The sequence below is a fragment of the Capsicum annuum genome, unplaced genomic scaffold, assembly GCF_002878395.1.
Source record: "Capsicum annuum cultivar UCD-10X-F1 unplaced genomic scaffold, UCD10Xv1.1 ctg2447, whole genome shotgun sequence".
NCBI lineage: Eukaryota > Viridiplantae > Streptophyta > Magnoliopsida > Solanales > Solanaceae > Capsicum > Capsicum annuum.
The window spans coordinates 765,934-777,382 of NW_025830638.1; the positions used below are offsets into that span (position 1 = coordinate 765,934).

Sequence of the window (11,449 nt, forward strand, 5' to 3'; positions counted from 1 at the left end):
ATCCTTTCCACGAGGACCATGACCTAAACAAGAAATGTTCTAATGCACTAATACCCAACTATAATGTAAGCAGCAATTGGGTCTCTCAACCCAGTTCCCTCCAACTTATCAGTCAGCTTTGATTTAGCCAAAAAGTTTATTATTAAGGTTATGTGCGATAGGCACGAATACGGAGATATGTCATAAACCACATTTGGAACCACCTTTTCCCTCCGGCAATCTTTACGGTCATCTGAAATCATCACTGTTTTTTTTTTCTCAAACCTTCTAGAAATAGAAGATTGTATATATGTTGCAGTTGGCTTTTAAGTCTTTTGATATCAACCGAATCACGGGGACAACAGGGGAGTGGTATGAATGGACAGAAAGTAGGAGAATGCTATCACTACAAATTCCTTCAGCAAGAGATCGATGACCTGGATCATCCAAGTACTAACGGAGGCATCTAAGACGAAAGGGAATGTGGTCAAAAAGTGGAAGAAAATGGAAAATCTTTTTGAGATCTTCTGTGTTAGAAATTTTAACAAGTTTGGGAGATATATTAGCTTGATAGTGAGGGGAAGAAGGCCAATCATAATCATCCCAGAACTGGCTTTTAACTCCGGTTGGGAGTTCATAGCAGAGAAGATAGGTAAATTTATATTTACCTAGAAGGTGGAGGAGAAAAATTTTAAACAAAGACTAGTAGACGACAATATTCCTTACACAGAAGCCCTCAAAAGTAGCAAATGGATAAATATTAGTGATAGTGAAGTTAATGTACAACTGTCATTGATGGTGGAGGGTCTCAGTCTCATTTATGACAACACCAACACAATAAATGAGGCATTGAAAAGGAGTTTGGTGGGTTTATTTGAAGTGAGGGATAAAATCTACCCTACTTTGTCAGAAATCAGGAGATGAACTAGCAGGGTCTGGAAAATCAATTATGGATTAAACATTTATGAAATGGGGGAAGAAAGATTCCTCTTTGAATTTGCAAGAAGGAATACAACAGAAGAATTGATTGTTAGAGATTGGACTCGAAACGAGACTTTTCTCTAGCTAGAATGGTGGAGTCCGACATTAGGCACAGTGGGAGAGGGAGATAGGCCCACCACAACCTGGACTCGGATTGTGGGTCTTCCTTTACACCGCTGGTCAAATACTGTTTTTATGACCATCGAAAACCTTTGTGGAGATTAAATTGAAACAGAGGAGACAAAGCTTTGGAACCATCTCAAATGGGAAAGAATTTGTGTGCAAGGATATGGTTCGAAATTCCTAAGGAAGTGTCCATCAATAGTGCCGGAATGACTTTTGTCTTACAGTTGTGGACTGAAATACCGCCAAGGCTTCACATCGAAGAAGACAAAGGACCCAATCCTTTGGTCCAACACGTATCGGTTCTTTACCCTAAGGATCCGACACACCAGAGAAGGTTATCGGATGGGGAGATTCAAACATGCAAATGGAGGCCGTAGTTGACCTAACTGCAGAGGTCGGAAATAAAGTATCCACAGAAGAGAGAGCTGATGATGTAGGCGTTGTTGATTCACAAGAAGCAAAAAAGGATCTCAAATTCAACCGATAATCGATGCGGAGCCTATGAGTATTCAATCACCCAACATCCAAGAAGTAGCGGAAACAAAAGCTTCAAATGGGGTATACTCTCACATCTTAGAGTTGAGTAACACCTATGGGGTAGCTTTTGTAGGTTTGAGAAAGAAACACTAGGTCGTCTTATAAGAATTGATGAAAGGAAAGCTGCTTTAGATAAAAAGTGTCAAGAGAAGACAACTACAATCCCAAAAAGTAGGGAAATGGAAAGAATGAGTTAAAAATTTTGAAATTGAGCCTGAATGAAGAGGTAGAAGAGGTCAGGAACATGGGGAAAATCACTACAAGGTACAGATTTCCTATCCCACGAATGGATGACATGCTTCACCAACTTAGTAGAGCAAAGGTGTTTTCGAAGCTTGATTTGAGAAGCGGATATCACCAAATACGAATTAGACCTGGTGATGAATGGAAGACTGCATTCAAGACAAAAAAGGGGTTGTATGAATGGCTAGTTATGCCATTTGGACTTTCTAATGCTCCTAGTACTTTCATGCGCCTTATGAATCAGGTTCTTTATCCATTCTTGTCACAGTTTGTAGTTGTCTATTTTGACGACATATTGATCTATAGCAGAAATATGGAGGAACATTTTGAACATGTCAAAAAGGTGTCAAAAAGGTGATGGATGTATTGAAGGAGAATGAGCTCTATGTTAACTTGAAGAAGTGTGTATTCCTTGAAACAAAACTAGTTTTCTTAGGCTTTATTATCTCAAGTGCGGGGATTCAAGTTGATGATTCTAAAATAGATGCAATAAAGGGAGGCCAACTCCAAAAACTATCTCTAAAGTGTGGAGCTTCCATGGTTTAGCCACATTCTATAGAAGATTTGTGAAGAACTTTAGTACTATCATGGCACGAATCACTAAATGTTTAAAGAAAGGGAAGTTCAAATGGGATGAAAAAGCTGAAGCTAGTTTCATGGAGATTAAGGAAAAGCTGTCACAAGCTCCTGTATTAGTGTTACCAGATTTCAACAAAACCTTTGAGTTGGAATGTGATGCCAGTGGAGTAGGCATTGGGGCTGTTTTATCACAACAAATGAAACCTTTTGCTTTCTTCAGTGAGAAGCTAAGTAAAGCAAGACAAAAGTGGAGTACTTACCAGCAAGAGCTATATTCTGTTTATTGAGCAATGAAGACGTGAGAGGTCTATTTAATGCCTAAAGAATTCATTGTCTACACTGATCATCAATCCTTGAAACATTTTAGAAGTCAAAAGCATGTGGATTGCATGTTAGTAAGATGGGCAGCATACCTGGAGAGATTCAATTATCTTATTGTCCACAAGTCCGGAGCAACTAATTGAGTGGCTGGTGCTTTAAGTCGACGTGCAAGTCTCGTGGTTTCTTTTGAAGCTGAGTTACCAGGAGTAGACCAAATAAATGAACTATATGAAGATGATAAAGACTTCGGGTGAAACAAACGAAAGGTTTACCATTAGAAGAGAATTTTGTGGTACAAGATGGATCTCTTTAATGGAAACCGCTTATGTATTCCCAGAGGTTCTCTACGAGACAAGTTGATTCGAGAGATGCATTCATGTAATCTTAGCGGTCATGTTAGGCGTGATAAAACTATTGCTAATTTGGAAGCACGTTACTATTGGCCACAACTTAAGAGAGATGCCAAGCATACAAAGGTAAGGTTCAAAACAATGGACTCTATATGCCATTACCCGTTCCAAGTGCACCTTAGGAAGACCTATCAATGGATTTTGTACTTGGCTTACCAAGGACAAGGCGAGGACATGATGTTGTTTACGTGATAGTAGACAGATTTTCTAAAATGACTTATTTTATCCCTTGTCGTAAGACAACGGATGCCCATCATGTAGCTAATCTTTTCTTGAGAGTAGTAGTCAGACTACATGGTGTTCCAAGATCAATTATTTCAGATCGAGATATCAAATTTCTTGCTGCATTTTGGCTTACTTTATGGAAACAATTCAATACATAATTGAAGTTTTCAAGCACTGCCCATCCACAAACAGATGGCCAAACAGAAGTGGTGAATAAATTTCTAGGAAATTTAGTTCGATGCATCTGTGGAGGTATGAAAGGACAATGGGATTTAGCTTTATCCCTTGCGGAGTTTGCCTACAATAATTCTAAGCATAGGTCTACGGGTCATAGCCCTTTCTCCATTGTGTACACTAGAGTTCCAAGACATATGGTTGATTTAGTGAAGCTACCAACAAAGGAGAATTCAAGATCAGCTATGACCTTTGGTGACAACTATTCGGAATTATTTAAAGAGGTTGAAGATGTATTAGAAGCATCAAACAAGAAATACAAACAGTTGGTAGATAAGAATAGGAGGCTAATGTCATTCCAAGTTGGTGATCAAGTAATGGTATACCTTAGAAAGGAGAGATTGCCTACTGGTGTTCACGGAAAATTAAGGCAAAAGAAATATGGCCCATACGCTATTCTAAAGAAGATCAACGACAATGCCTATGTGGTAGATTTGCCAAGTGAGATGAATATTTCAAATACTTCTAATGTGGCTGACCTATCACTCTATCATCCAGAGCAAACACTTTACGAAGAAAACTCGAGGTCGAGTTTCAAAGAAGTAGAGGAGAATGATGAGAAACATTAAAATTCTAAACCTAATCCAGAACCTTCATGAATCAAAAATCAATTTTGCTACTTATAGAAAGAGAAAGTCAATTTGAATTTTGCTACTAGTTGTCAAGTTTATCTTTTACATAATTCTAGAATACTTAGCTATTAAGAAAATGAGTTGTCAATGAGTTGTGTATGAGTTGTACAAAGACTTTTGAAGCCTATAAATAGAGGCAATGACCTCTAGCTATGTAGTTTTAGTTCAGCTCTTCTATTAATGAAACTTTGTGTTTTCTTTTAAAATCTTGGATTAGATCTTTGTATTTTAAGAGCTTTGGATTAAGTTCTTGTTATCCGTGGATTCGGATTGTCTTTAAAGCGTTATCTTACAACACGTTGAAGTTGTTCCTTCAACAAATTGTGTGGTTTACTTTATTTAACACATTAGAGAGTTCCTCTAAACATTGTGCTACATCATTTGGGGACTTAGATTCAAATTTAATGTGTCTCACAACCGAGCAAAATTAGGAGCTCATTTTGGGTCTGCGACGAATAGGTTCAAGAGATGAGAGAATTAAGGATACCCACCAGAAAGACTAATCCAATCCATAAGGAAGTACCAGAAAATACAACATTTTTGTTACTTGACCATCCTCAATAAGATTAATGAAGTAGCAATTAATGCAAAAACAGTCAATTGGAAAGCAAGAGTCATGCTTTTAATCGTCCAAGCTACCAAGATAAATGTTAAACTCAAAATGCACAAACAGAAGCTAATACATTGGAGTGGAACCACCTTTGGGGCAATGACCAACAGAAAGAACAGTTTACCAGAGGAACTGACAGAAATTGATCAATAATGGAAAGTAGAAATCTATCCGCGGAAGAAATGATGGTAAGAGCTACCATTGTAGTTGAATTCTAAGATATGGCTAAATATGAGGAGGCAAAATGGAGGCAAAAATCCCGAGTGTTGTGGAAGAATGGCAACTGCTCACAGAAAATTTAACACTATTGACAGATTAGTGGCTAGAGGAGAAGAAATTGTAGAACCTGATGAAATTAGTACTACTATGGTTGAGTTTTATAAAAGACTTTACTGAGCCAGATTATTGGAGGCTAGGTTTTGACTTGATAATGAGTTTCTTCAAGTTTTGTTGGGACACTGTGAAGGTATATCTATTAGAAACTGTTCATAATTTCCATTAGAAAGAGTTATTTGAAGTTTTTCAATGCCACCTTTATAGCCTTAATACCGAAGAAAGCTGGAGCTGAGGATCTTAAGGATTTCCTATTAGTCCGCTAATATAGAGCTTATTACTGAAAGATTGAAGTCAATTATGGGGAAACTAGTAAAAGAACACCAAATGGCTTTTCTAGGATGCTGCTCTCTTAGCCAATGAATTGGTGGATTATAGAGTGAAACACAAAGCTCCAAGAATCTTATGCGAACTTGACCTAGCGAAGGCATATGACCCTGTCAACAGGAAGTTTCTATTGAAGGTGCTGAAAGACGTGGGTTTTGGTGGAAAATGGATCAACTAGATATGTTTCTGCATCTGGAATGTAAAGTTCTCTCTGATTATAAATGACAATAATGAAGGCTTCTTTTCGTTTCTGAGGGGGTTGAGGCAGGGGGATCCTTCATCATCTTTTTTGTTTATCTTAGCGTTGGAGGGGCTCAACCACATGATTAGGAGTGCAAAGGCAAATGGTTTGTTTAAGGGCTTCCAAGCTCAGTTGTAGGGACGTAGAGATGATGAAAGAGTTGTCTTTACCCGGTGAACAAAGTTGATAATATGGAGATATTAGCAAGTAATCTTGGATGCCAGGTAGCTGCGCTACCCACAAGGATGTCACTGGATAAGTGTTTGGAAGACTATTCGGAGACGGTGGCCCCAGTTTCAAGAAAATATTTAACTCAAGGTGGGTAATGGCCTGAAGATTGAGTTATGGAATGAACATTGTGTAGGTGAAAAGAACTTGAAACTTCTCTTCCCTCATCTATTCCTTCTCTGCTAGGACCACTATAGCTTAGATGTGGAGCACATTAGGTTGGAACTTCAACTTTAGAAGGGCCCTAAATGATTGGGAAGTTCAAAGAGTTGCAAATTTGCTTATGGTGATAATTGATTTCAGTGGAGTTTTACCAATACACCTGACAGACTAGTGTGGAAACTTCTCAACAAGGGTGCCTTCACTGTGAAGTCATGCTGTTGGATGAGGAATACTGGTCAACTACAGATTAGGAAATGGCCTCGGAAGCTGATCTGGAAGCCAAAGTCCACCTGAAAGTTTTTTTGTGGTTAGTTTGCAGGAAAGCTTGTTTGACTCATGAAGTACTACAACGAAGAGGTAGACAAATTTACTCAAGATGTTTTATGTTAACCGGGATGCTGAAATAAATAGTCATCTGTTTTTGCACTGTAAAATAGCTGCAAATCTGTGGAACATGTTCTTGTATATACTTGGAGTGAGTTGTCCTAAAACTACTAAGAGTATGATGGACTGCTGGAAAGAGATTGGAAGAAGAGAATCAGAAGAGGACTGGTGGGAATTGATTCTTGCAAGCATCTGCTGGACATTGTGTAAGGAGAGAGAATGCAAGATGCTTTGAAGATAAAAACAACAATATTCAAAAGATCAAAATGAACTGCCTGAGTCTTCTATATTTTTGGTGTAAGCAGGATATGGTGGGGGGTATTGAACTTTTTGTTGATTTTATAGGGAAATTGTAAAGCTCCATGATTAGTTCCTGTGGCTTTCTGGGTTTTGCCCTATGGGATGTAAGTGCTCATTTTCATCACTGTTTGGGTGATGAAATTTTGTGAATATCAGTTGCCTTTTCCTCAAAAAAAAGGTTGTGTAATATTTTTGGTCCAATATTCACAAACTAAATTAATTCTCCAATCTCACAATTAATAAGTATATAAATATTGTTGGGTTACATGAAGTCGTACATGTTTGATATTTTTAAATTTTCCACAAATTGTGTGCTTCATTTTAAAGAAGTGTGCACTTCGCTTCTCACTTTTTCCTTCAAGACCAACGTACCTCGTGGATTTTCGCTCTCTTCTCCTTAAAAAGCACTGCATGTAAAGATACTGTCAGGCTTCATTGTTTTATTTATTAGTTTCCTGTTCTCATTTCAAGCAATGAGCCAATTTCTCTTCTTCAATTATTGAAAAATATCGTATATGAAAAAATCTTGGCTGTGATAAGTTGATCGTGGTGGTGCCAATCCCAAATATAATGTTCTCAGATATTATCTGCAACCTTTTTTGGTTTGAAAAAGTTATCTATGCTTCTAACAAATGTTAACGGAAAGGAGATCTATGGCAGTTCTATTTTTCGGCAATGGCCTGTTAATTCTTCTTCTTTTACTGACAGGAGTAATATGCATATGCATAATCTTGCAGTTGATACTTGCAGTTTTACATATTCTTGATAGGGAAACATATATGTCCTCCGATACCATCTGTTATGTCTTCGGAAGAAGTGTCTTTGCTTCTGGTGATTGCTTTAGTTGACAGTCTCTTAACGTTTTCCTTGAAATGATACTGCAGGTCGAATACATTTTGGATCTGCAGAAGCAACTTACTTTACTTGGTGCTGAACCTAAGAATGTGTCAAATGGTGGCTTGTCTGAAGAACCGCTAGCTAGCGTGACACCCATGCATAAGGTTTGTCTTATGCTTGTAAAATCTCACTCCCTTAAAGTGGCTATGTAATTATAAAAGGTCTTTTCCAGTCATTTTGCATGCCTTAGTTTTTGATTCAACTAGTTAGTTTCAAATTTGTAAGGATCTTGTCGGAGACTAAACGAATCATATGAGTTCACTCCATGTTGATTCATCTAGAAAATGTAGCCCTAGTTTCTGTCATTCCGTATTTGATAGTTTGCCACACTGGATGCTGCAGATCCGTTCACAGCTGGATGATGCTGTAGCCAATGATTGCCCGTTTTGTGGTGAACTTATGATCCGAGAGATTTCTTTGCCTTTCATCCTTCCAGAAGCAGCAGAAGAATCTGAATCGTGGGAGATAAAGCCACATAATCATCCTAGTCAGAGGAGCCTTTCCCTGTGTGTGATTTTATCATCTGTTAGTGGTGAACTTCTGATCCGAGAGGTTTCTCCCTGCAATTGCTTGTTTGAGGTTTTCCCCAGAAAATGAAAAATTCGGCGGGACATGGAGCAGTTACAGCTTACTGAGGACATGACTCTAGATAGAAAGATCTGGAGGATGCGTATTAGGATAGAAGACTAGTGACTTTTTCGGTAGGTAGGATAGGGCTTTACTTGGCCGGTGCAGTATTCTTGTTATGCTACATTACGATTGCTTACTATTCTTTGTTTACTACTCCTTATAGGTGGCGTATTTATGTCATGCCATATTGTTCCATGCTTTGTGTACGTTTTTGATAACTTATCTTGAGTTGGAGGTCTATCGGAAACAGCCTTGCTACTTCTCCGGAGGGAGTGGTATGGACTGCGTACATCTTACCCTCCCCGGTCCTCACTATGTGGGAATACACTGGGTTTGTTGTTGTTGTTGTTGAAGTGCCAAAAAGAATTGCTTGTTTGTAGTGCTGATTTATCTGGTTTGATAGTTTGTCCAAGAATATTTCACGAGTCGTTGTGTATACCCAGAATAATCTTGGAAAAACTCTTTTTCATCCTATGTCCATTGTATAATTTTGTTAGAAGATAGGTTCCTCCAAATTGTTGTATTAAATAAAAACTTGTTTTGCGAAAATTATGATCAGCTTACAGGTTCCTTTACTAGTAAAAAAGCCCGTGTCAAGCTTTTAATAAAAAAGGGCAGCCCGATGCAGTAAAGCTTCCGTTATATGCAGGGTCCGGAGAAGGATCTCACCACAAGGGTGTAGTGTACGTAGCCTTGCATTTTTATTAGAAGTTGTTTTATGGCTTGAACTCGTGACCTTCACATGGCAACAACTTTACCATTTACCTCAATGCTCTCCTCCCGTGTCAAGCTTTTAATGGTGCTGTTAAATTGACGCAGACAGGAAAAGGGGTTATTTTGTCTTCTAAATTCTTGGTATCCTGCTGTTTTGTTCTGAAATTCACATGATATGGAATGCCCATTTTTTTCTTTTTTTTTTTTGTTTACCCTCCATGGACCACGATAGACACCAAATAGAGAGTAAAATATGAACAAGCAAAGGCTAGAACATTGGCTTCTTACATGCTTCAAATGAGTTCACGATTTCTGATCCTTCCAACTGTCGCAGCTGAGGCGATGTGAAATGAGATTAACGTTTTCTTTTTCTGCCAGATGTGCAATACTTTTATCATGCTGTTAGAACAAATTCTAAGGCGCATATAAACTGGGCTGAACTCGTAGCTTGGCTAAAATTCTGTAACATGAGATGAATCCTATGAAACACCCTCTTAAAATAGTGACTAAGCCATATGCACTGTAATGGCAAATTTTCAAACTTAGACATATTCCTCGAATACTCTCTCAACAATACACCTTATCTCGGCATGACACTTTGCTTGCGACCACTGAAAATATTTATGAGCGCTGAGCACGAATGCTTAAACATACTAACTTGTCTGATTAACTTAATAGCTAATAGCGGAATACTGGGCGTGTAAGACTAAACTGAAACTATAGAATATTATGAATATGAGGAAGAGACGGACTGAGTAACATGAGATAACTGAGCATAAATTCATGAGAACGATATTATTTAAGAATGCAAGACTAAGCGTATAACGGGATTCTGAAATAGTTTGTAAACGGAGGTACTGATCTGATTGCTGGGCTAAGACTGTGACTGAGACTGTACTGGAACTGAGTACTGTATTAAGTGAATTGGGACTCCTTATACTAGGAACTGTAAGCATGTATGATTTTCGATAATGTGCACGAATATGATTATAGAACTGACATGTAAGGCATGAGTACTGACATTACTAACATTACTACTAAAATCTGAAAGCCTGACTTGGTTACTTGTTCTACCATCTTCCCCTTAGCTTAAGATCATTATTCTAAATATGCGGATCACTAGTAAACCCCAAACTAAATTGTCACCACCTTACTTCTAGAGTCTGAGGTAGACACGGAGGAGGGCTGTGCTAATATTTCGGGTTTGACACCAAAGTTGACGTCTATATAAGGGTTACAGAGAAAGTAAAGCCCTGAGATTTAACAATGCCTAAGCATAAAGACGAAAGACTTATAACGTACCCGTAACTGTATCAGGAAGACTTCCCTAATCATGGCGAAACTGGAGTGCATAAAATTTATTCTGGCGTTGACCACTAGTGGTACTAGAAGTGGCGCCCTGCTGACACAAAATTTTCCCCTCTGAGCCATTACTCTACTTTCCCGCATCTTGTGGCCTGGCTTACCACATCTAAGACACACTTCGTTGCCTGCTTTACACACACCGAGGTGATTTTTACCACACTTTTCACAAAGCAGATGGGTACGACCACTGCTCACACTGCCCTGGGTTTTGGAGCTTGGCGCCTCATCATGATTGCATTTCTTGAACTTAGGGACTGTAGCACGGGCTGTGGATGGAGCTGGAACTAAAGACTTTGGACGAAATTGGGAACTATTACCGCCCTCAGACTTAGGCTGACTGAAATTAAAGCTACCTGTTCTAGCCCTTTTATTCTCTCTCTCCTTCTTCTTAAGCTTCTACTCCTCAATCTGTTAAGCATGGGCCGTAAGCCTAGATATGCCCATCTCTTTAATCAACTTTGATGTTCTGCACTCCTTAACCACACTATCTGACACCCCAGATACAAACTTGCTCATTCTGGACCTATTGTCTGTTACTACATGGGAGCATACCTGGCTAACTGAGTAAACTTGAGAGAATACTCTTTTACGCCATACTATCTTGTTTGAGATTGATGGACTCTAACACTTTGGCTTCTCTTATCTCTAAGGGGAAGAATCTGTCTAGGAAGGTAGTAGCAAACTCTTCCCACTGTATGGGCTCTGTATCTATACCCCTGTCTACCTTCTACTAATTAAACCACGTATGGGCTACATCTTGTAACTGATAGGCGGCTAACTCAGCACTTTCACTGGAAGTTACTCCCATGATGTTTGTGACTTTTTGAACCTAATCGAGGAATTATTGTGGATCCTCTTCTGACTTAGATCCCGTAAAGGAAAGAGGATTTATTCGAGTGAAGTCGTGAATTCTAGTTGCAGCCGTATTGGCCACTGGGTTGGCCGAAAAAATAACTGACCATTCATTTTGAGCTACGACTGAATTGGCTAG

At 38.8% G+C, this 11,449-nt stretch overlaps 1 protein-coding gene across 1 annotated transcript in view; it reads left to right on the forward strand.

The window, feature by feature from the left end:
• The window catches only part of LOC107873438 (vacuolar sorting protein 18), a 71,024-nt gene extending 62,450 nt beyond the window's left edge, over window positions 1-8,574 (forward strand). Inside the window, 2 exon segments of the mRNA XM_047402575.1 lie at window positions 7,737-7,853; window positions 8,092-8,574. Coding sequence (XP_047258531.1) covers window positions 7,737-7,853; window positions 8,092-8,346 — 372 coding nt within the window. The 3' untranslated portion in view covers window positions 8,347-8,574.
• The last annotated feature ends 2,875 nt before the right edge of the window (window positions 8,575-11,449 follow it).